We start from the raw sequence: 25,622 nt of genomic DNA on the forward strand, positions 1-25,622 counted from the left end.
AGTCAGGGCGATCACCAGACTGCCAGGTCTGCGCGGAGTGTAAACCGCACTTCTATCAGCCAGACCGTGCACGCCTGGTGAAGGCCTCCCACCCCTTTGAACACCTCAGCGTGGACTTCAAAGGGCCCCTCCCCGCCACCGACTGCAACACGTACTTTCTCAGTGTGGTCGATGAATATTCCCGATTCCCCTTTGCCGTCCCATGCCCCGACATGACGTCTGCCACCGTCATCAAAGCCCTCAATACCATCTTCGCTCTGTTTGGCTTCCCCGCCTACGTCCACAGTGACCGGGGATCCTCATCCATGAGCGATGAGTTGCGCCAGTACCTGCTCAACAGGGGCATTGCCTCGAGCAGGACAACCAGCTACAACCCCAGGGGAAACGGGCAGGTGGAGAGGGAGAATGGGATGGTCTGGAGGGCCGTCCAGCTGGCCCTACGGTCCAGAATTCCCCCGGCCTCCCGCTGGCTGGAGGTCCTCCCCAACGCACTTCACTCCATTCGGTCGCTCCTGTGCACCGCGACTAATGAAACCCCCCATGAACGTCTCTTTGCCTTCCCCAGGAAGTCCACCTCCGGGTTTCGCTCCCGACATGGCTGGCAGCTCCGCGACCCGTTCTCCTCCCTAGACACGTTCAACCAGTAGGCAGAGTATAAATATGTGTGCTACCAGTACAGCAGCCATTTCGTCAGCTTCTGTAGGAGACCACACATCTCAGTGTAATAAAGCCTCGATTACATTCTACTCTCGTCTTTGTGTAATTGATCGTGCATCAGGGATAGAATGAGGGAGTGGACCTTGGTAAAGTGCTCTTTCGGAGGGTTGGTGCTGACTCGATGGGCTGAATGGCCTCATTCTGCCCTGTAGGGAATCTATGGATAAGATGCTCTATTCAGGGGGAGAAGGGGGCATAATGGTAATGTCACTGGAGGAGTAACCCAGAGGCTCAGGCTTATACTCTGGGGGGGGACAAGGGTTCAAATCCCACCACGGCAGCAGGTGGAATTCAAATTCAATGAATAAATTCTGGAATTCAATAATGATGGTCATGAAACTATCACCGGTTGTCATTAAAAACCCATCTTGTCCATTATTGCCCTTTAGGGAAGGAAATCTGCCCTCCTTACGTGATTCCAGACCCACAGCAATGTGGTTGGCTTTTAACTGCCCTCTGAAATGGCCCAGGAAATCAGTCTGTTCAGGGGCAATTAGGGATGGATGCCAAATGCTGGCCCAGCCAGCGAGGACAAATCCCATGAAAGAAAAAAAAAATTGATGAGCTCACCTCCACATGGCCAGGAAGCCCCAGCTAATCCTGCCACTGGTACAATACCAATAGAGGTGGGTAGACAACAGGAATGGAACCCTCCAGTTTTCTGTATCCCTGTCTGCCAGCCTGCTCTCAGGGGTGCAGGGTTGGAGTGGGAGTAACATTCTGAATGTGACATGCATTGTCTCACGGGTCCGGGATCAGTTGGGGCAGAAGCCATTGCAACAATTTGGATTGATATAGTGCCTATAATGTAGAAGATTCTCCTTCCAGCAAAGAAAATTAATGGAGGTTTAAAATGATGAGGAATCTTGGTAAGGTAGACAGAGAGAAGCTATTTCCACTACTGGTTATTGAACTTGGATTTAAAATAAAGCATTTCCTACGAGAAACATAAGGAGATTTTCTTTACACAACACAATGCCTTGTCGTAAAGGGTGATGGGAACAGATTTGATAGTAAATTTCAAACGAGAAGTGGATATATAATTGAAATGGAAAATTGTTTAGGGCTATGGGGGTACATCAGGGAAGTGGGACAGTCATGAAAATCTGGCACATACACAATGAGACTATGGGCCTTCTGCACTGTATGATTGAATAATCAATCACTCAGCGATCACAAATTGAATCGTGCCATTATTCTGCAACCACAAAGCCATGATTTACCTTTTCAAATTTAGAAGTGTTTTACAGAGCGTGCTTTGGTTTGTTCATTTTGATTAGGCAGTTGCGTGACCCAGTGGTTTGACCATGATGACCCATCAGGAACAGGGGATTTTGAAGTTCTCCTGAATCTCCGCAAAGACTATCCTGATAAGATCTGCAATTATCCAACTGGCTGTGAAGTGGAGACAATATCAGGAATTCCAGCTTCAAGCTCTGAAGACGACATTCAACAGTAACTATTCCTATTCATTTATTTGAAACCAACAACATAGAGAGGACAGGCATTGAGGCCCCATGATCAGATTTTCAGGAGGCGCCTAGGGAGGCAGTTAAAAAGTAGGACCTTGAAGGTAGTAATTGCTGCATTAATCCCTACAGTACTATTAGCAAGAGTAGCAATCGAAAGGTAGGGATGATAAATGTGTGGTTAAAGGCATGTTGCAGGAGGGAGGGCTTCAGATTCTTGGGACTGTGAGAGGACATAACTATTCAAAAGGGGTGTGTTGCGTGTGACTGTAACTAATATCCTCAAGGGGAGGTTCAGAAGTGTAGTTGGACATGTTGAAACTAAATTGGCAGGGGGTTTGGCACCAGCACCAAGCAGTAGGAAAGAGGAATAAAGTGGAAAAGGAGTTTTGGATAATACCAGAAAATGAAGAACCATATTAAAAAGGAGCAGACTAAGAAGGAATACAAGGAATACAAAGACAAATTTGTAAAAACATAATGTGTGGTGAATAAGATTAGGGACCTACAAACACAAATAGCCAGATGGGAATATGATCTTGTGACAATAATGGAAATGTGGCTTATAAATGGCAAGGACTGAGTGCTTAATATTCAAGAATACAGAGTGTGCAGAGAATAGAAGAATAGAAAAATGGGAGCTAAGACATTGTAATGTCGGGAAGAGGTAATGCCCCTGTGCGGGAAAGAGCAGAATCCATTCGGTTAGAGTTGGGAAGCAAAAGGGGTATGATCACGCTACTGTGGGCATTCTATAGGTCTCCAAATAATGAGAAAAGAAATGGGGAGGGGGGGGGGAGCAAATCTGCAAGGACACCCCGGAGATTGATATTGTGGGACTTAAATTACCAAATATTAACGGGGAGAATGTTAGAGTAAAGGAGAAGGAAGGTTATGAATTTCTGAAATGTATTCAGAAGAATTCCTTGGCCAGTCGGTCCAATTAGGAAGGAGGCATTTCTGGGTCTGGTACTAAGGAACGAGCTGGGCCAATTACACCCATGTGTCAGTGGAAAGAGTGAGAGCAATATTCGGATCATAACATTTAGATTAATAAGAAGAATGAGAAACAATCTCATGCAGAACTTCTAAATTAGAATGGGGCTAAAAGTGCAGGATAAAATGGAGCCAAGGTTTGACAAGATAAACTATTACAGAAAAATGGATGATTCAGAGAAGAAATGTTTAAATTCCAAGCTAAGTTGTCTTTGTATTCCAAGTACTTATGCTGATTGTCCCTTTAAGGGTAAACCAGCAGAGAAAGGGTCATATGGCCTGTGCGACCAATTGAGACTCAATAATCCATGGTGAGAGAGGCCTCTAGGCAGAGACATTTTGGGAGCTAGCTGTAGGCTGCTGTACAATTCTTATTAATATATACATTTTATGTTCACTAATGCTGTGAAACTGCATCTTTACATCTGGCGATGAGGATAAATAATCCTGACACTTCCTCTGACCCACGTCTGTAAATATCTTGTTTTAATCGAAATCTGAAAAAAATTACTCACCACTGTGCCTCACTGTGGCCGAATAGACCCATTTGACTCCACAGAGGACTGGACACAATACGTCAAGCGCCATGGATGTCGTTTACAAGCAAACAAAATAGTGGAGGAAGTGAAATGCAAAGAAATTCTCCTATGTCTTTGTGGAACTCAGACCTATAACCTTATTCGTAGTCTTACAGCCCCAACTCCAAATCATTCATTGAGCTTGTGGATTTAGTGAAGGCTCAATTGCAACCTCAACCATCAGTCATACTCCAGTGCAATGGTTTTCAAGCTGTGTACCGCAAAGATTTGTAGCTTTCTCTGAAACCCTGCTGTGGTAATGCTAGGTTTGGAGGCTGTGGCTCTGCAGACTTTGAGCCCCGACTTTAGAAAGGGCATGTTGTGTTCGAGACACCTATCCCTGAATCTTTCGTGATTCAGATTCAGGGGAGTGTCTGGTCATGAGCGAGTAAAATCCATAATAATGAGGGTTTCTTTCTGTGTCTGTGGACTCGGAGGATGGGATGGGTAAGGGGATGATGATGTCCAGTCCAGTTAGCGGGAAGGGAATCAACCAATGACGATGCAATGACTCAAATTGAGGGACCTGGTGACATTGGACAAGGTGGAGGAAGTCAATCCCCATAACTACAGACTGTTTCAATTTCTCCACTGCATTCAGTGGGCAGCACGGTAGCACAAGTGGATAAGTGTTATGGGCCAGGGTTTAGAGAACCCCAAAGTGTATCATGGAGTTCACCTGACCCACAACTTTTTATAGATTGTGGTATGGGGAGCACACGGCCCACTCTACAGGTGTGGTACAGCAGAAATGGAAAAGTATTTTTTAAAGCAAAACAATGTTTATTCTATGAACTCAAGTTAACCTTTTTAAAATAGTGAACATCTTAGTAACCATTAATTCAAATACAACCCCCAAAGAATACAACACTAAGTAATGCTTAATAACTTCCCAAACAACATCCAGAAGACAAAAGAAACACCTTTTAACAGAAGCACATTCGGTTTACATTCACTACGGAGAACATTTATAATTCTGAATTCACCAAATGATCAAGAGGTAGTCTTTTGATGGCAGAGAGATCAACATACACCTGCTCTGTCTGGCTTCAGCTCCAACACTGAAAACAAAACTAAAACATACCCTGCAGCAAACAGCCTAAAACGAAAGTAAAAAGCTGACAAACAGCCCAGCTCCACCCACACTCTGACATCACTGATAAACATCCATTTCCTAAAGGTACATTTCTTAAGCACCCATTTCTTAAAGGTACTCTCACATGACACCTCCCCCCCCCCCCCCCCCCCCCCGCAATAAAAACTAAACCATGAACTTCAAGATGGTTTCATTTTTCACCTTTTCACTATCCTTTAAGAAATGCACACAGTAGGACTTCCGGGTGCGGCGATGACCAGCTAAGTCGCACGTTTCGGCAGCTCCCGGTGGAACGGACTTTTGGGCTCTTAATAGGAGCCCCATCGGCAATTTTAACGGCAAATAACACTGTGCGGTAATCCAGAAGGGAATCCCCCCTGGACACGGATGGAAAAAAGAGAGGAAAGTAGCCGGATTGCGGTGGATCCTCTAGAGCAGCGGCCAGGAAGGCAGGCACAAAGCAAGATGGCGTCGGAAGGAGGCAGTTTAATATGGGGCCCTGACCAACAAGAGTTCCTGCGGCGTTGCGTAGATGAACTCAAAAAGGAGATGAAGAAGGAGCTGTTGGCCCTGATATTACAAGCGATTGAGGGGCTAAAGGAGGAGCAAAAGACCCAGGAACAGGAGCTTCGGGTCGTGAAGGCAAAGGCTGCTGAGAATGAGGACGACGTACAGGGCCTGGTGGTGAAAACGGAGGTCCACAAGGCACAACACAAAAGATGTGTGGAAAGGCTGGAGGTGCTGGAGAATAATGCGAGGAGGAAGAACCTAAGGATTCTTGGTCTTCCCGAAGGGGCGGACGTCGGGGCATATGTGAGCACGATGCTGCACTCGTTAATGGGATCGGAGGCCCCGACGGGTCCGCTGGAGGTGGAGGGAGCCTCTTGGGTTATGGCGCGAAGACCGAGGGCTGGAGAAATTCCTCGAGCAATAGTGGTGAGATTTCTCCGATACAAGGACAGAGAGATGGTCCTCAGATGGGCAAAGAAAACTCGGAGCAGTAGGGGGGAGAACGCGGTGATCCGCGTATATCAAGATTGGAGTGCGGAGGTGGCGAGAAGGAGGGCAAGCTTTAATCGGGCCAAGGCGGTGTTGCATAAAAGGAAGGTCAAATTCGGAATGCTGCAACCGGCAAGACTGTGGGTCACACATCTAGGGAAACACCACTACTACGAAACGGCAGATGAGGCGTGAACATTTATTGTCGAGGAGAAGCTGGAGTGAGCGGGCCAGAAAAAGAACGTTTGGGACAAAAGTAGGGGGGTGAATATGTGGGATGAAGGGGGGAAAAGGGGGAAGAGATGACTTCCCAAGTTGTTAAACCTGCGACCCTGTAACTTCTCTCTCTTCCCCATGTCGTGGGGGAGGGGGTGAGGGAGGATGAGGAGCTGAGGGCGCCGGCCATTGGGGGCGGGGCCAAAAGGGAAGCGCGGGCTTTGTTCCCGCGCTATGGTAATCATGACGGGAACAGGGAAGCAGGGGGCATCGCACAGTGTGAGCCGAGGTCACGGGGGGAAGCCGAGGTCGGCCAGAGTTTGCTGACTTCTGGGAGCAACATGGGGGGTGCAATTACGCTAGCTCGGGATCTAGCGGGGGGGGGGGGTTAACTGGGTTGCTGCTGCTGGGGAGAAGGGGGAGCTGGTATGGGAGGGGGGTCGGGGCGGGGGGGCGCCGCCTGGGTGGGATACAGCTACGTGGGAACCAGGTGAGGAGCTGGATTGAAAAAGGAAATGGCTAGTCGTCAAGGGGGGGGGGGGGTAAAGAGCCCCCCAACCCGGTTGATCACGTGGAATGTGAGAGGGCTGAACGGGACGATTAAGAGGGCACGGGTACTCGCACACCTAAAGAAACTTAAGGCAGATGTGGTTATGCTTCAGGAGACGCATCTGAAGCTGATAGACCAGGTTAGACTATGCAAAGGATGGGTGGGGCAGGTGTTTCATTCGGGGCTAGACGCAAAAAACAGGGGGGTGGCCATACTAGTGGGGAAGTGGGTAATGTTTGAGGCAAAGACTATAGTGGCGGATAGTGGGGGCAGATACGTGATGGTGAGTGGCAAACTGCAAGGGGAGGCGGTGGTATTAGTGAACGTGTATGCCCCAAACTGGGATGATAATTTTATGAGGCGTATGTTAGGACGAATCCCGGACCTAGAAGTGGGGAAGTTGGTAATGGGTGGAGACTTTAATACGGTGCTGGACCCAGGGCTGGACAGATCTAGGTCCAGGACCGGAAGGAGGCCGGCTGCAGCTAGGGTGCTTAAGGATTTTATGGAGCAGATGGGAGGAGTAGATCCCTGGAGATTTAGTAGACCTAGGAGTAAGGAGTTTTACTTTTCTCCTATGTACACAAAGTATTTTCACGAATAGATTTTTTTGTTTTGGGAAGGACACTGATCCCAAAGGTGACGGGGACGGAGTACACGGCTATAGCCATCTCGGATCATGCTCCACAGTGGGTGGACCTGGAGATAGGGGAAGAAAAACAACAGCTTCCACCCTGGAGACTGGACATGGGATTATTGGCAGATGAGGGGGTGTGTTTAAGGGTGAGGGGGTGTATTGAAAGGTACTTGGAACTTAATGATAATGGGGAGGTACAGGTGGGAGTGATCTGGGAGGCGCTGAAGGCAGTGGTTAGAGGGGAGCTGATATCTATTAGGGCACATAAAGGAAAGCAGGAGGGTAGGGAAAGGGAGCGGTTGTTGAAAGAACTTCTGAGGGTGGACAGACAATACGCGGAGGCACCGGAGGAGGGACTGTACAGGGAAAGGCAAAGGCTACGTGTAGAATTTGACTTGTTGACTACAGGTAATGCAGAGGCACAATGGAGGAAGGCACAGGGTGTACAGTATGAATATGGGGAGAAGGCGAATAGGTTGTTGGCCCACCAACTGAGGAAAAGGGGAGCAGCGAGGGAGATAGGGGGGGTGAGAGATGAGGAGGGAGAGATGGAGCGGGCAGCGGAGAGAGTAAATGGAGTGTTCAAGGCATTTTACGAAAGACTATATGAAGCTCAGCCCCCGGACGGGAAGGAGAGAATGATGTGCTTTCTGGATCAGCTGGAATTTCCTAAGGTGGAGGAGCAGGAGAGAGTGGGGCTGGGAGCACGGATTGAGACGGAGGAAGTAGTGAAAGGGATTGGGAGCATGCAGGCGGGGAAGGCCCCGGGACCAGACGGATTCCCAGTTGAATTCTATAAGAAATATTTGGACTTGCTGGCCCCACTACTGATGAGAACCTTTAATGAGGCGAGGGAAAGGGGGCAGCTGCCCCCGACTATGTCAGAGGCAACAATATTGTTCCTCCTAAAGAAGGAAAAAGACCCGCTGCAATGCGGGTTATACAGGCCCATTTCCCTCCTGAATGTGGATGCTAAGATTCTGGCCAAGGTAATGGCAATGAGGATAGAGGATTGTGTCCCGGGGGTGGTTCATGAGGACCAAACTGGGTTTGTGAAGGGGAGACAGCTAAATACAAATATACGGAGGCTGCTAGGGGTAATGATGATGCCCCCACCAGAGGGGGAAGCGGAGATAGTGGTGGCGATGGATGCCGAGAAAGCATTTGATAGAGTGGAGTGGGATTATTTGTGGGAGGTGTTGAGGAGATTTGGCTTTGGGGACGGGTATATCAGGTGGGTACAGTTGCTGTATAGGGCCCCGATGGCGAGCGTGGTCACGAATGGACGGGGGTCTGACTATTTTCGGCTCCATAGAGGGACGAGGCAGGGATGTCCTCTGTCCCCGTTATTGTTTGCACTGGCGATTGAACCCCTGGCCATAGCACTGAGGGGTTCCAGGAAGTGGAGGGGAGTACTTAGGGGGGGAGAAGAACACCGGGTATCTCTGTATGCGGATGATTTGTTGCTGTATGTGGCGGACCCGACGGAGGGGATGCCAGAGATAATGCGGATACTTGGGGAGTTTGGGGATTTTTCAGGGTATAAACTGAACATGGGGTAAAGTGAGTTATTTGTGGTGCATCCGGGGGAGCAGAGCAGAGAGATAGAGGATTTACCGTTGAGGAAGGTAACAAGGGACTTCCGGTACCTGGGGATCCAGATAGCCAAGAATTGGGGTACATTACATAGGCTTAATTTAACACGGTTGGTGGAACAGATGGAGGAGGATTTCAAGAGATGGGACATGGTGTCCCTGTCATTGGCAGGTAGGGTGCAGGCGGTTAAAATGGTGGTCCTCCCGAGATTCCTTTTTGTGTTCCAGTGCCTCCCGGTGGTGATCACGAAGGCTTTTTTCAAAAGAATTGAGAAGAGCATTATGAGTTTTGTGTGGGCTGGGAAGACCCCGAGAGTGAGGCGGGGATTCTTGCAGCGTAGTAGGGACAGGGGGGGACTGGCACTACCGAGCCTAAGTGAGTACTATTGGGCCGCCAATGTTTCAATGGTGTGTAAGTGGATGGGAGAAGGGGAGGGAGCGGCGTGGAAGAGATTGGAGAGGGCGTCCTGCAGGGGGACTAGCCTGCAAGCAATGGTGACGGCCCCATTGCCGTTCTCACCAAAGAAATACACCACAAGCCCGGTGGTGGTGGCTACATTGAGAATTTGGGGGCAGTGGAGACGGCATAGGGGAGGGACGGGAGCTTCGGTGCGGTCCCCGATAAGAAACAATCATAGGTTCGTTCTGGGGAGAATGGATGGGGGATTTGGAGCATGGCAAAGAGCTGGGGTAGTACAACTAAGAGATCTATTTGTAGATGGGACGTTTGCGAGTCTGGGAGCACTGACGGAGAAATATGGGTTGCCCCAAGGGAATGCATTTCGGTATATGCAATTGAGGGCTTTTGCGAGGCAACAGGTGAGGGAATTCCCGCAGCTCCCGACGCAGGAAGTGCAGGATAGAGTGATCTCAGAGACATGGGTGGGGGACGGTAATGTGGCGGACATATACAGGGAGATGAGGGACGAGGGGGAGATCATGGTAGATGAGCTGAAAGGGAAATAAGAACTGGGGGAGGAGATTGAGGAGGGGCTGTGGGCTGATGCCCTACGTAGGGTAAACTCATCTTCCTCGTGTGCCAGGCTAAGCCTGATACAATTTAAGGTGCTACACAGGTCGCATATGACTGGAGCACGGCTTAGTAAATTTTTTGGGGTAGAGGATAGGTGTGCGAGATGCTCGAGAGGCCCAGTGAATCACACCCACATGTTCTGGTCATGCCCGGCACTACAGGGGTTCTGGGTGGGGGTGGCAAAGGTGCTTTCGAAGGTGGTGGGGGTCCGGGTCGAACCAAGCTGGGGGTTGGCTATATTTGGGGTTGCAGAAGAGCCGGGAGTGCAGGAGGTGAGAGAGGCTGACGTGTTGGCCTTTGCATCCCTTGTAGCCCGGCGCAGCATATTGTTAATGTGGAAGGAAGCCAAACCCCCGGGTGTGGAGACCTGGATAAACGACATGGCAGGGTTTATAAAGTTAGAACGGATTAAGTTCGTGTTAAGGGGTTCGGCTCAGGGGTTCACCAGGCGGTGGCAACCGTTCGTCGACTACCTCACAGAAAGAAAGAGGGAATGGAAAAGAAGTAGACAACAGCAGCAACCCACAGGGGGGGGCGGGGGGGGGGGAGGGCGGGGGGGAGGAATCGGACGGACTCTCAGGGATGTTATTGTATATGTATAAGTATCTGGTATATGTAATTGTATATTGGATTGTTGGATTGTATTTTTGGAGAGTATTTTGGACAAGGCAGTTGCCATTTAGTTTTGTTTTTGTTTATATATTACTTATTTATTTGTTTAAAACTGGCCACGGTTATTTATATTGCTTTATTGTTGTGTAAAAGAAACACTACGTATTGTTATGTTTGGCCAAAAAACTTGAATAAAATATATTTAAAAAAAAAGAAATGCACCCAGTAAATATACTTTTTCGTTTCAAAAAACAACACACGCAAACAGTTATAATAATTGTCATGAGAATGTCGCTGTAAGAAATGTTTGGCTGCTCATGTTACTGCAATGATGTCAGAGTGTGGGTGGAGTTGAGCTCTGGTTCTGCTTTTTAGTTTCACTTTGAGAAAAGCTTGGGTGTGTCTGTCTTTTTCGTTTCGTTTTTCAGTGTGTTGCAGCTGAAGTCAGCCAAAGCAGCTCTATTGTTGAGCTCCCTGCCATGAAGGACTACTCTTAATCATTTGGTGAATTCAGAATTATAAATGTTTTCAGTATTGAATATAAACCCTGATGTGCTTCTGTTTAAAGTTTGTTAAGTCTTCTGGGTGTTAAAAGGACAGCATACAGATTACTTAGTGTTGTATTCTTTGGGGGGTGTATTTGAATTAATGGCTGCTAAGATATTCACTGTTTGTTTTAAAATGGTTAACTTGAGTTCATAGAATAAACATTGTTTTATTTTAGAAAATACTGGTTCATTTCTGCTGTACCATTCCTGTAGAGTGAGCCGTGTGCTCCCCATACCACAATCTATTAAAAGTCGTGAACTCCATGATACACTTTGGGATTCTCTAAATCCTGGCCCATAACATAATATAGTCCATTTTTCTTCTGTTCTTCTTTCAACTGAAATCTTTCTCGATTGACAGTTTCTTTGAACAAGAAGGTCTCTACACGATCCGTCCATTTCTCTTCGCCAAGGCATGTCTCTTTAATGTCAGATACTTTGGTTCAATCTGATCACAGAGTCCCTTGTAATTCTCCAACACATGAGCATTGGTTATCACAGCTTTCAAAGTTGAAAGTCCGCCATCCACTGAAATTTGCGACGTTTCTTCAGCAAGTCCATCAGTGGAGCAATCACGCTACAAAACATTTGCACAAATGTTCGATCAAATCCACTCATGCCAAGCAACCACATTATTTCCCTTCGTCCTGAGGGTATCGGAAACTACTCAATAACTGTTGGTTTCACATCCCGTGTGACCATTCGACCCTGTCCGATTGTATGGCCAAGGAAAGTGATTTGGGCTTTTCCAAATTCACTTTTCACAAGGTTTATCACCAAATCCGCCTCTGAAGTCGATCGAATAACTCCATAAGATGTTTTAAATGTTCTTTCCATGTGTGGCTGAAAATTACCAGATCGTCGATGTATACCGCACAATTGGGTAATCCTGAAACAACTTTGTCAGTTAACTGTTGAAATGTGGCTGGGGCGTTTTTCATGCCAAATGGCATAACTTTGAATGAGTATACCAACTGGAGTCACAAAAGCTGAAATCTCCTTCGTCCTTTCGGATAAAGGTACCTGCCAGTAACCTTTAAGTAAATCCAGTTTGGAAATAAAAGCTGATTGTCCTACTTTCTCAATGCAATCCTCCAAACGTGGGATAGGATAAGAGTCCGTTCTTGTAACTGCATTAACCTTTCTGCAGTCCACACACAGCCATTGGGTACCGTCTAGTTTTGGTACCATCACTATGGGTGAACTCCATTGGCTGCAACCCACTTCAATTATGCCATAGAACATAGAACATTACAGCGCAGTACAGGCCCTCGATGTTGCGCCGACCTGTGAAACCACTCTAAAGCCTATCTACACTATTCCCTTATCGTCTATATGTCTATCCAATGACCATTTGAATGCCCTTAGTGTTGGTGAGTCCACTACTGTTGCATTTTTAAGCATATTCTCAATCTCTTTGTTAACCTGTGCCAATTTTAAAGGGTTAAGTCTGTATGGATGTTGTTTAATTGGAACAGCATTTCCCACATCTACATCATGTATACCCATTTTAGTACTTCCCAATTTTTCTCCACAAACTTGCACATGTGATATCAATAACTCTTTCAGGTCAGTCCGTTTTTCCCCTGGAAGGTAACTCAACAATTTATCCCAATTTTTAAGAACATCCTCGCTTTCCAATTTAATTTGAGGTATGTCAAATTCACATTCATCTGGATTTGGTTCGTCACTTTGAGTTAGAATCATTAAAACCTCCTTTTTCTCTCCTTCCCTTTCAAAGTACCTTTTAACCATATTCACATGACACACTCTATCTGGCGTTTTTACCACATAATTCACCTCACTTAATTTCCTTTAAATCTGATAAGGTCCACAAAACCTAGCTTTTAAAGGCTCACCTACCACTGGTAACAATACTAAAACTTTATCTCCACTGGCAAAACTACGAACTTTGGATTTCTTGTCCACTACCCGTTTCATCACATTTTGTGCAACTTTTAAATGTTGTCTAGCCAATTCACCTGCTCTATTTAATCGTTCCCTAAAATTTGACACGTAATCCAATGATGTAATTTCCGATTTCTCACTCACCAATTTTTTCTTAATCAATTTAAGTGGTCCTTTTACCTCATGACCAAAAATTAGTTCAAAAGGACTAAATTTGATAGACTCATTAGCTGCATCCCTAATTGCAAACAGTACGAATGGAATTCCTTTATCCCAATCCTCTGGATAACCATGACAATAAGCCCTCAACATTGTCTTTAATGTCTGATGCCACCTTTCTAACGCTCCCTACGATTCTGGATGGTATGCAGTTGATTTAAATTGTTTTATTCCTAAGTTATCCATAACTTCTTTCAATAACCTGGAGGTAAAATTTGATCCTTGATCCGATTGTATTTCTGTGGGTGGTCCATATCTAGTAAAGAATTGAAGTAACTCCTCCACAATCTTTTTAGCTGTAATATTACGTAGTGGAATGGCCTCTGGAAACCTAGTAGACACATCCATTATAGTCAAAAGATATTGATTCACACTTTTCGTTTTCGGAAGCGGTCCTACGCAATCAATTAGGACCCTTGTAAAAGGTTTCTCAAATGCTGGAATGGGTATTAAGGGCGCTGGTTTTATCACTTGACATGTGGACATGATTGACAAAATTTAACTACATCTTTATGCAGTCCAGGTCAATAAAAATGTTTGTGGATTTTAGCTTGAGTTTTCCTTATTCCCAAATGACCTCCCACTGGTACCTCATGTGCAACTCGCAACACCTCCTTTCTATACCCTCCCGGTAATACTACTTGATGAACTTCTGCCCACTTTTCATCTGCTTGCATATGTAAAGGTCTCCATTTTCTCATCAAGACATTACTTTTACGGTGATAACATTCTGGTATACACTCAGATTCCTCTTCTGTATATGCTTTCTGATACATACGTTTTATTTCTATATCTTTCTGTTGTAACTCCGCTAATTTTCCTGAAATAAAAATATCCGCCTCATCCTCCACCTGTTCTTGTTCTTTTTCAACCATCTGATGAATAATCGTTTCTGATAATTGCACTTCAACTTCATCTTCACTCTTTGATTTCTTCTCTTGTCTCAACCTGTGACTTTGCGACCTTGTTGCTACACAATCCGGAAAAATCCCAGGATATTTGTCCTTCAACACTTCAGTTGTCTGATTTTCCACTGGCTTATCCACCACAGTAGGCATCACTCCCACCTGCGATCCAGCTATATCATTACCCAAGATTAAACTGTATTCCTGGACAAGATAGTTTCTCTATTACTCCTACTACCACTTCATCACTCTTCACTGGACTTTCCAACCTTACTTTATTTAATGGAGCACTACTCTTCTCACCCTGAATTCTACATATTACCACCTTTTCTGGCAACATTCTTCCCAAACTACATAACTCCTCATCTCTTACCATTAAAGATTGACTAGCTCCCGTATATATTAAAATTGTGACTTCTTTACCTGCTCCTCCTGATACACATGAATAAACGTTACCCACACAAGTAAATTCTTTAAAGAGATCTGGCACCTTCTTATCAATCACCTCTTGATCAGGCTGTACAATCGTTTACACCTCCTTCGCTTCACTTGGGCTTTCCTTCACCGCTTTAACAAACCCCACGCCTTATCCTGTTTTACCACATCAGCCTTCCCAGTGCTTTTCTTCAACCACCAACACTGTGACTTTACATGGCCTAGTTTATTAGTGAAAACATTTGAAACTTTTCATTTCTTTTCCACCCTCCTGGATTTCTTTTTTAATCTGAGGTACACTCCTTATTATCTCCCATTAGATCACCTTTACTTTTACCACTTGAGTATTTCTCATTTCCCCAGTTTCTATCCCTCACAGGCTGAAACTGATGTCGGAAACCAAGCTATGATTTCTGAACTAATTCATAATCACCTGCCATTTCTGGTGCTAACCTCACAGTTTTAACCCTCTGCTCTTCCACATGAGTTCTCACTACATCAGGAATTGAATTTTTAATCTCCTCCAAAAATATAATTTCTCTGAGAGCTTCAGACGTTTGGTCTATTTTCAAAGCCCTTATCAACCTATCAAAATTACTCAGTTTGAGCCTTTCAAACTCCATGTATGTTTGACCAAATTATTTCCTTAAATTTCTAAACCTTTGTCTGTAAACTTCAGGCACCAGTTCATATGCAACTAAGATGGATTTTTCCACCTCCTCATACGTCCCAGATACCTCCTCCGGTCGTGATGCCAACACTTCACTTGCCCTACCTATCAGCTTTGTTTGAATCAGTAATGCCCACATGTCCTGTGGCCATTTCATTTGTTTAGCTACGTTCTCAAATGAAATGAAAAATGCTTCCAGCTCCTTCTCGTCAAACCTTGGCAATGCTTTCACATATTTAAATAGATCCCCATCAAGCCTTCCACTTTGACGCTCTTTCTCACTATCCTCATCACTATCGCCCAACTGTATGCTTCCCTTTACGTCTGCCAATTTTAACTGACTGTCATGTTTCATGGCCATTTTCTGAAGTTCAAACTCTCTTTATCTTTTTCCCTGATCCGTATCTCCCTTTCTCTTTCTTTTTGCTGTGCTAGGGCTATTATTTCTTTTCTTCTTTCTTCTCTCTCTCTTTTTCCCCTCTCTCTCTTTCGTATTCAAGCCGCTTTAATTCTTTCTCATGTTCCATTTGTTTAAGTTGTAACTGAATTTTTGCCATTTCCAATGCGTCAAACTGTATCTCAGGCAACTTTAAATGCTTAGCCACCGCCATAATAACCTCATCTTTTCGCATTTTCTCAGGTAATGTTAACTGCAATGCTTTTACAAATCTAACAGTCTGCTTTTAGTCTCTGTCCGTAAGATACTGTGTGTTATCATCTCCACCCAAAAAAACTTAAGAGCCTCTGAAAGAACCATTGCCCACAACACACTCCCCACTTAAACTAGAATACCACACCTGAAAAGCAACCACAATATGCTCACCCCTCACTCTCTTTAAGTTCACTAAGCCAATCCAATAGATAGACTTTTATCCCCGTCGAGCCCCCAATTTGTTATGGGCCATGTATCATGGAGTTCACCTGATCCACAACTTTTTATAGATTGTGGTATGGGGAGCACACGGCCCACTCTACAGGTGTGTACAGCAGAAATGGAAAAGTACTTTTTAAAGCAAAACAATGTTTATTCTATGAACTCAAGTTAACTTTTTTAAACATACAGTGAACATCTTAGCAACCATTAATTCAAATACAACCCCCAAAGAGTACAACACTAAGTAATGCTTAATAACTTCCCAAACAACATCCGGAAGACAAAGGAAACACCTTTTAACAGAAGCACATTAGGTTTACATTCACTACGGAGAACATTTATAATTCTGAATTCACCAAATGATCAAGAGATAGTCTTTTGATGGCAGAAAGATCAACAGTACACCTGCACTGTCTGGCTTCAGCTCCAACACTGAAAACGAAACTAAAACACACCCTGCAGCAAAAAGCCTAAAATGAAAGTAAAAAGCTGACAGACAGCCCAGCTCCACCCACGCTCTGACATCACTGATAAACACCCATTTCTTAAAGGTACTCTCACATGACAATAGCACTGTGGCCTCATAGCGCCAGGGTCCCAGGTTTGATTCCCCGCTGTGCAGAGTCTGCACATTCTCCACGTGTCTGCGTGGGTTTCCTCCGGGTGCTCCGGTTTCCTCCCACAGTCCAAAGACGTGCAGGTTAGGTGGATTGGCCATAATAAATTGCCCTTAGTGACCAAGGTTAGTAGGGGTTATTGGGTTATAGGGATAGGGTGTAAGTGAGGGCTTAAGTAGGTTCGTGCAGACTTGATGGGCCGAATGGCCTCCTTCTGCACTGTTTGTTCTATGTTCGATCACAGATTGTTGGTGTCTTTATGTTGGGTATGGGGTCTAATGGGAAAGCCCATAAGCCAGGAAACATTTTAAACAAGTTTAATCAGAGTTTTCCAGCCTTAATAAGATATTTATAATGCTAACTGACTTCCGGCGAGGATATGCTGTTCGTTCCCTGCCCTTATATTTTGAACAATAGTGGTAATGTTGATTTCATGGTTGAAGTTCTTTGAAAGAATTTGAACAAATCAAAAACAAGCCATCTGTTGAACCCAAACATGAATTACAAACATGGGGCGTCATTCTCCGACCCCCCACCAGGTCGGAGAATCGCCGGGGGCTGGCCAGAATCCCGCCTCTGCCGGTTGCCGAAGTCTCAGGCACTGGAGATTCGGCGGGGGCGGGAATCGCGCCGGTTGGCGGGCCCCCCCGCTCGATTCACCATCCCGGATGGGCCGAAGTCCCGCCGATAAATTGCCTGTCCCGCCGGCGTGGATTAAACCACCTTTTGAACGGCGGGACAAGGCAGCGTGGGCGGGCTCCGGTGTCCTGGGGGGGGGTGCGGGGCGACCTGGCCCCGGGGGGTGCCCCCACAGTGGCCTGGCCCCCGATCGAGGCCCACGGATCCGCAGGCGGGCCTGTGCCGTGGGGGCACTCTTTCCCTTCCGCCTCCGCCACGGTCTCCACCATGGCGGAGGCGGAAGAGACTCCCTCCACTGCGCATGCGTGGGAAACTGTCAGCGGCCGTTGACGCTCCCGCGCATGCGCCGCCCGGGGATGTCATTTCCGCGCCAGCTGGTGGGGCAACAAAGGCCGTTTTGTAGAATCTTGCCACCAGTGAACAGCGCACCAGCGAGAAACATTTGGCTGGGGGAACAGAGAACCCAGCCTATTTTATTCAAAATTTGTGTCTATTCATTAAAATAATTATAATGCAAAGGTGGGAGAAATATGCACAAGGACGAAAGCTGATCTGTGAATGGGATGACTGAAATTATCTCAGTGGATGTGAATACCAGTGACTTTTTAAGCAGCAACGGAGAATACTCACAGGTAGCCAGCCAATGTGCGGATGGATCTAAGAGCAATGTGGCTCGGGTGGAATTCAGGAATGGGCTGACGGGGATCAGGGCATTGGAAGATCAGAAATGAGGGGACGGGATTTGAGATAGCAGGGATATGGGCATTGGGACGTACAGAAGTCAGGAACCATTGGAGCGTGACTGTATCACAGAGAAAACATGACAAGTAAAATGTGGCAGATACTGGAAATATGAAATAAACCTGATCATGTTTGACTAATCTGATAGAATTTTTTGATGAACTAATGGAAAAGGTTGATGAAGGCAATGCATCACCATGAGTAATGCTAGAGAACGTTGGGTTGTCAAATGTGTTACATTCCTGTATCTCATCAGGAATTGGCTTTGTCGTTTAGACAATGATCCTTGCTCATGAGCTACCTTCAGTGAATGCTTCATTGTCCGAACAAACCTTTCAGCCCATCCATTTGTGGTAGGATGAGAATGAGCTGATCTGATGTGTTGGATAATCTGCAAATTCTGAAAAATGAACTGTGGCTCATTGTCTCGAACAAGTTGTTCAGTGTAACCAAATCTCACCTAGTCTTTCGATTGTTCTCTCCAAGGACATAGTCTTCAAAATGGCAACTTCAGGCCATTTCGAGTACGCGTCTTCCATAATGAAAAAGACTTGTCCTAAGAATGGTCCGGCATAATCTACATGAACTCTTTGCCATGGCCCTCCTGGCCATTGCCATGGTCTAATAGCGCTTGTGGCGATAGGTTTCAAATATTTGCACAAGTCAAACACAAGCCTGCCTTCTCCCCGATTTCACTATTGAGCCCTGTCCACCAAAAATAGCTACTGCTGATCTTCTTCATCCTTACTATCCCACAATAACCTTCATGAAGTTGGTTTAGGACACATTTCCCCAACAATGGCGGAATGATGACCCTCAGTCAGGAAAAACGAGGGAATCCAGCTAGTGGGCCGCCATTTTGAACGGATGGCCCTATAGTGAAGTCCCGTGACCAGCCAACACCACCACCCCTGCACCGCAAAACAGCCCCCACCCCCCACGCTGCAAAGCAGCCTTCCACTCTGGATTGCCTGGGTGACCCCCTTCCCCCTTGTACGGGAATGACCCGACCCGTTCTTCACCCCCTCTCCCCAGGGACCCCTTAATAGGTATGAATCCCCAGGGACCCTCTTAATAGGGAGGCCACCCCCATGGACCCCATGAATAGGGAGACCCTCAGCACACCATATCTAAAGGGACCACCCCACAGAGATCTCCTAACTATAGGAACACCTTGACCGGGGCAGCAGCTAAACAGAGAGCGAGGCTTGGGGCCTTCACTCACCTCTGGGAGTGGAGACATCCGGACCTGTGAGCGACACCTCAACTGGGGCAGAGGACTGAGTGTAAAAAACCATCCAAGAGTAACATCACAGGAAAACGCTAAATTGAATGGTTGGTGAGAAACTGTTAATAGGAATTGTATTAATTAGATTCAATGTTTACAAAGAAAAAGCTCCTTGAATTTCAGTAAGGAACACTAGCAATAGGAAAGTGAAGCTAAATGAAGTTGAAGTGAAATGAGGTAATTGAGTAAAAGTAAGAGAGTAAAAGTAAGATGAAGTTAGCGAGCAGAGCCATGAGGATAAAGGAGCAGGAGCAGGAGAAAGAGCAAGACTGAGCATAGAGGCAGAAGGTTAAAGGAGTGTGAGAAAAAGTTAAATTAGAAATGGAGCTGAGAGGATAAAAGGGGAGGATAAAAGAGCACGAGAAAGAATGTGATTGGGAGTGGAGCCGGGAGGATGAAAGAGTGCGAGAAAGATCAAGACTGAGAATGGCATGCTAGCTTGGGGTTTGGAGATCCTGAAGTGACACTTCAAAAGTGACTCAGGACAAGTGGAAGCAGCTGACTGGATGAGTACGGTCGGGTAAGTATTTACTACTTTTATCGCGTGTAGTTTGTAAGGTCTATATTTTGGGGTCTATAGTTTGTAAGGGATATGTTCTATAGTAACGAGGACCAGAGATGAAGGACCCTTGATTTTAAGTATCTTCCAAAAGGTTTGATTTAAAGGGGAAAGTCAAAGCACGGTGGCGCAGTAGTTAGCATTGCTGCCTCACGGCACAGAGGTCCCAGGTTCGATCCCGGCCCTGGGTCACTGTCCTTGTGGAGTTTGCACATTCTCCCCGTGTTTGCGTGGGTTTCACCCCCAAAACCCAAAGATGTGCAGGGTAGGTGGTTTGTCCACAATAAATTGCCCTTTAATTGGAAGAAATTAATTGGGTACTCTAAATTTATTTTTTTTAAATGGGGAAAGACATGGCAGGAGAGCCCAAAGCTGTGGTGTGCTTGTCCTGCTTTATGTGGGAACATTTCCAATGCCCGGGGCCAGCATATGTGTGGGACGTGTCTCCAACTGCAGTTCCTGGGAGCCTGGGTTTCAGAGCTGGAGCAGCGGCTGTGAACTCTGTGGAGCATCCGGGAGGCGGAGATTCCATGAGGCGGAGACTTTCTTGAATAGCATATATAGTCACACCGCAGGCCCAGACTCCACAGCCAGGAAGAGAATGGGTGACCCCCCAGGCAGAGCACGAGGACTTAGGCAGGCAGTGCAGGAATCTCCTGTGCCATTTTCCTACAAAACAAATATACCACTTTAGATACTGTTGAGGGAAATGTCCTCTTAGGTGAAAGCAGCAACTACCAAATTAGTTGTACCACAGTTGGCTCTGTTGCAAAGGGGACGATTAAGATGTGTAGGACTGCAATAGTTATGGAGGATTCAATTGTAAGGGGAATACACAGGTGTTTATGTGGCCATAGATGAGACTCCAGGATAGTATGTTGGTGCTAGGATCAAGGATGTCTCGGAGCAGTTACAGGACATTCTGAAGAGGAGGGTGAACAGCCAGTGATCGTGGTACACATCAGTACCAACGATATAGGCAAAAAGGGGATTTGTTCAAAAAAGCAGGGAGTTAGGAAGAAAGTTGAGAAGTCGGACCTCAAAGTAGTGATCTCAGGATTACTACCAATGCCACGTGCTAGTCACAGTAGAAAAAGCATAATATATCATATGACTATGTGGCTGAAGGGATGGCATGAGGGGAGGGTTTGAGATGCCGGGGACATTACGTCCAGTTCTGGGGAGGTGGAACGGTGCAAACTGCATGGGTTACACTTAGATAGGACTGGGACTGATGTCTTCGGGGGAGTATTTGCTCGAGTGGCTGGGGAGGGTTTAACTAAAATGGCAGGATGTTGGGAACCTATGTGACATAACCTCCATGAGGACCACGGGGGAACATTCATTGATTTCCCCGTGGGATTTGTGGAGTACGAACTCCCCAGGTAAGGGCGCGGAGGCCAACCAACCACCTGGGGATCGTTATGAGCAAAGGTTAAAAGCAGGCCCAAATCTGGGCCTGGTGTGATAAGTCCTCCCAGCTAGGATTGTACTGGGCGTAAGATGCTGTGTTATACAGACCATTGTAAATACTTATAAATCCATATTACGTTTACCATCAGCCTTCTCTGCATCATTATGCTATGCAAGGAGTCAGAGGATGGGGAACAATAAGACAGGAAGGGGAATAAGAAAAGTTATAGGCAGAGAAACCAAGGATCAGATTCAACAAGGGACACAGATAATTTTTTAAAAATATATAAATTTAGTGTACCCAATTATTTTTTTCCCCAATTAGGGGTAATTTAGCGTGGCCAATCCACCTACTCTGCACATCTTTGGATTGTGGGGGTGAAACCCACGGGGAGAAAGTTCAAACTCCACACAGACAGTGACCCGAGGCCGGGATTGAACCGGGGTCCTCAGGGCCCAGGCAGCAGTACTAACCACTGGACCACCGTGCTGCCCTGGGACACAGATAAAATAACGGAAACGGGACAAGAAATTTTAAAAAGACAAGCCTTAAGGCTTTGTGCCTTAATGAGCGGAGAGTGGATGAATTGATCACGCAAACAGATGTAAAAGGGTATAATATAGTCGAGGTTACAGAGACTTGGCTGCAGGGTGACCAGGGATGGGAATTGAACATCAGGGGTGTTCAGTATTTAGAAAGGACAGACAAAAAGGAAAAGGCACTGGTGTTACATTGCTGGCTAAAGAGGAAATTAATACAATAGTGAGGAATGATATCAGCTCCAATAATGTAGAATCTGTATGGGCAGAGCTAAGAAACTCCAAGGGCAAAAAACATTAGTGGGAGTTGTATATAGATCCCCAAATGGTAGTGGTGGTGTTGGGAATGGCATTAAACAGGGAATTAGAGACGCCTGCGATAAAGGAACATCTGTGATTCTGCGTGCCTTTAATCTGCATATAGATTTGACACATAAAATTGGTAACAATACCATCGAAGAGGAATTCTTGGATACCAGATGGTTTCCTGGACCAATACATTGAGGAACTAACTAGAGAACAGGCCATCCTGAGATGAGAAAGGAATAATTAGCAATCTAGTTGTGCAAGACCCTTTTGGGATGAATGACCATAATTTGAGAGAATTCTTCACAAAGTTGGACAATAGTTGATTCTGAGACTCTGGTCCTGAATCTAAATAAAGGAAATAATGGTGGTATGAGGTGCAAGTTGTCCATGACGGATTGGGGAGTGTTACTTAAAGGGGTATTGGTGGATAAGCAATACAACCATTCTAAAAGTACATGGGTGAACTTCAACAATTTGTTTATTTCATCTGGCACAAAAATAAAATGGGAAATGTGACCAAACCATAGTTTACAATGGGTATTAGAGATAGTATTAGATTCAAGGGAGGGGCATACAAATTAGTTGAAAAAGCAACAGACCTGAGGAATGGAAACAGTTTAAAATTCTGCAAAGGAGGACAAAGGGATTAATTCAGAAGGGGAAAATGGAATACAAGAATAAGCTTATGGGGAGCGTTATAACTCACTGTAAAAGTTTCTCCAGGTATGTGAAAAGATAAAGATCAATGTAGGTTTCTTACAGTCAGAAAAAGCGGAATTTATAATGGAGAACAAAGAAACAGCTGACCAACTAATTACATACTATGGTCTGTCTTCACAAAGGAGAATATAAATAACATCAGAAATGTTGGGGAACATAGGGTTTAGTGAGAGCGAGGAACTGAAGTATTAGTGGAGAAATGATTTTGGGGAAATGCTTTATAATCTATAGAATCCCTTCAGTGCAGAAGGAGGCCATTTGGTCCATCCAATCTGCATCAACCCTCCGAAAGAGCACTCTACCTCGGCCTACTCCCCCGTCCTATCCCCCTGTAACCCCACGTATTGATCATGGCCAGTCCACCGAACCAGTGCATCTTTCAACTGTGGGAGGAAACCAGAGCCTCCAAAGGAAACCCACGCAGACATGGGGAGAACGTGCAAACTCACACAGTCACCAAAGCTGGCACATAGCGACAACAGTGCTAACGACTTTGCCAACCCAAATTGATGGAATTGAAGGCCGATAAATCCCGAGAGCCTAATAATCAATATTCCTGTGTACTTGAGGAAGTAGCCGTAGAAGTCGTGGATGCATAGGTGGTCATCTTCCAAGATTTTATAGACTAGTGTGGGAACTAGTAGATCTTAGGCATTAAGGGCAAAGTTGTCTTTAACCATCTGACTGGAGAGAGACAGTCTCCTGAGGCTCTGCCATTTCCGGGTAGCTTCGCCTTCAGCAGTAGATCCGTCTCCTGAGGCTCTGCCATTTCCGGGTAGCTTCGCCTTCAGCAGTAGATCATGCGTCGAGGATTTAACCTCCGTCTCTGATATTTGTGGGCACCACCCCCATCAACACACACAGGTTCCCCCACTCCCCGCACTTCCGTTCCTGACTTCTGGAGGCCTCAGAAAATTCAGCCCTGTGAAAGTAACATGAATAGTTTTAGGAACTCTCTTAACTCACCATTCCATTCTACATTAAACAGGTGCAGCATTTCGACTGGGTTCACTTGTATCAATGCAGAGCAGAGAAATGGAAGCTGTGAAGATTACAGAGTACGATTTATCTGCCCTGAATCTTTCTGTAAGTACTGGATAGTAGTGGCAAACACTATCTGTATTGCAATGCTGCACCTGCACTGTACATTTACTTAAGAATTAGGCAGCAGAAATTTCTGTCTCGAAAATCGTATCTTAAATAGAATACAATACTGTGAAAACTGTATCATCTGGGTAGGTGAAGGTACCAACGACCTGCTCCACTTTTTTCCACTAATTTCTTTGCATGTTTGAGGGACGGCACAGTTGCGCAGTGGTTAGCACTGTTGCTTCACAATGCCAAGGACCCGGGTTTGATTCCCGGCTTGGCTCGCTGCCTATGCGGAGCCTGCACGTTCTTCCCGTGTCTGCGTGGTTTCCTCCGGGTGCTCCGGTTTCCTCCCACAGTCCGAAGATGTGCAGGTTAGGTGGATTGGTCACGCTAAATTGCCCCGTAGTGTCCAAAGTTTAGGTGGGGTTTCTGGGTTACAGGGATCGGGTGGCGGTGTGGGCTTAGGTAGGGTGCTCTAGCAGCTCCAAGGTGCTTGCACCTATTAATCTCCATGAGTACAAAAACCAATGACCCATGAATAGCAGTTTGACAGCATGTGACTACATCTCCATTACTTCCGTCTCAGTTGCTCTCAAATCAATGTTTGCTTGTTTTGAGAAAGTGTGCTCACTTGATAGGATCAGCTGTTAAATGTGACTATTGTTTAAAGAGACAATCCTTCTTGTGGTACTTTTGCTTGTCACAGCTACCTTTACGGATCCATTTGCAAGTTATTTCTTTGAGGATACTTAATTTAACGTCACTCTGCCTTTTCTACAATACAACTGGAAAGACAGCATCCTTTGTTCCTCCAGGAACACCAGTTTGATCCATTTGAAGGAGGTAACTGAAGAATGAAGGAAATTCAGTAGCATCTTTCATGACCTCAGGATGTCTAAAACCTTTTCCACAGAAGTATCTCTGACGTGAAGTCACTACTGCAATGTGGCAAATAAGGGTATAAGTCTCCTATTTTGAAAGGCACCACCGGCGGAAGGCTCCAGTGATGCCTGTCCTGCTGACCAGAAAGGTGGGACTCTGCGACAGATTCTACATCCGCCCGTGCTCAGCTGGTGGGTTTGAAAGTCCCGGGAGCATTTTTAACACCGGTCCAGCACACTTATATCATTCTCCCCAGCCCACCGATCTTCACAAAACCGTGCAGAATGTAGCAACCCAGAGGTAAAAGGTGAACAGCTCAAGAGGAAGTCTGTTCCTCAATTTAGCCACCCTCCCCCGAGATCATCACCTACAGGGTTATTCCCACTTGGATCTCTGGCAACCGCATCTGGAGTCTTTGTGCATCATTTTCCAGGAAATTATAGTTGAGCCCTTTTTTGTTAACTTTTCATGCAACCTACTCAGGGTCCAACTTTCCTCCCCTTGGTCCTCCCTCAGCCTTCCATTGTTTGTCTTCTTCATCCACCTCTTGCCTCTCTGGCTGTCCGCCACCTGCATAACCCTCCTTCTCCATTGGCCCATTTCTCTTTGCCAGGCCACTTACACATCAGCAACCCCCCCTCAACCACCCTCGGTCAAACTTCAGACCTTTGTTACAGTGGCTGCATGAGTCCCATAGCATAGAGCCATCCAGATAGGCATTGCTGTGTGGCTCCAGGGGCAAGGAGGTTCCATCACCTCCCAACC

General features: G+C 46.0%; 1 protein-coding gene across 1 annotated transcript in view; it reads left to right on the forward strand.

Annotated features, from left to right (window-relative positions):
• The window catches only part of LOC140392259 (uncharacterized), a 415,817-nt gene that overhangs the window by 349,250 nt on the left and 40,945 nt on the right, over window positions 1-25,622 (forward strand). Inside the window, exons 41-42 of the mRNA XM_072477576.1 lie at window positions 1,998-2,172; window positions 23,872-23,969. Coding sequence (XP_072333677.1) covers window positions 1,998-2,172; window positions 23,872-23,969 — 273 coding nt within the window. The remainder of the gene's footprint in view (window positions 1-1,997; window positions 2,173-23,871; window positions 23,970-25,622) is intronic.

The sequence above is a fragment of the Scyliorhinus torazame genome, chromosome 16, assembly GCF_047496885.1.
Source record: "Scyliorhinus torazame isolate Kashiwa2021f chromosome 16, sScyTor2.1, whole genome shotgun sequence".
Classification (NCBI taxonomy): Eukaryota; Metazoa; Chordata; class Chondrichthyes; order Carcharhiniformes; family Scyliorhinidae; genus Scyliorhinus; species Scyliorhinus torazame.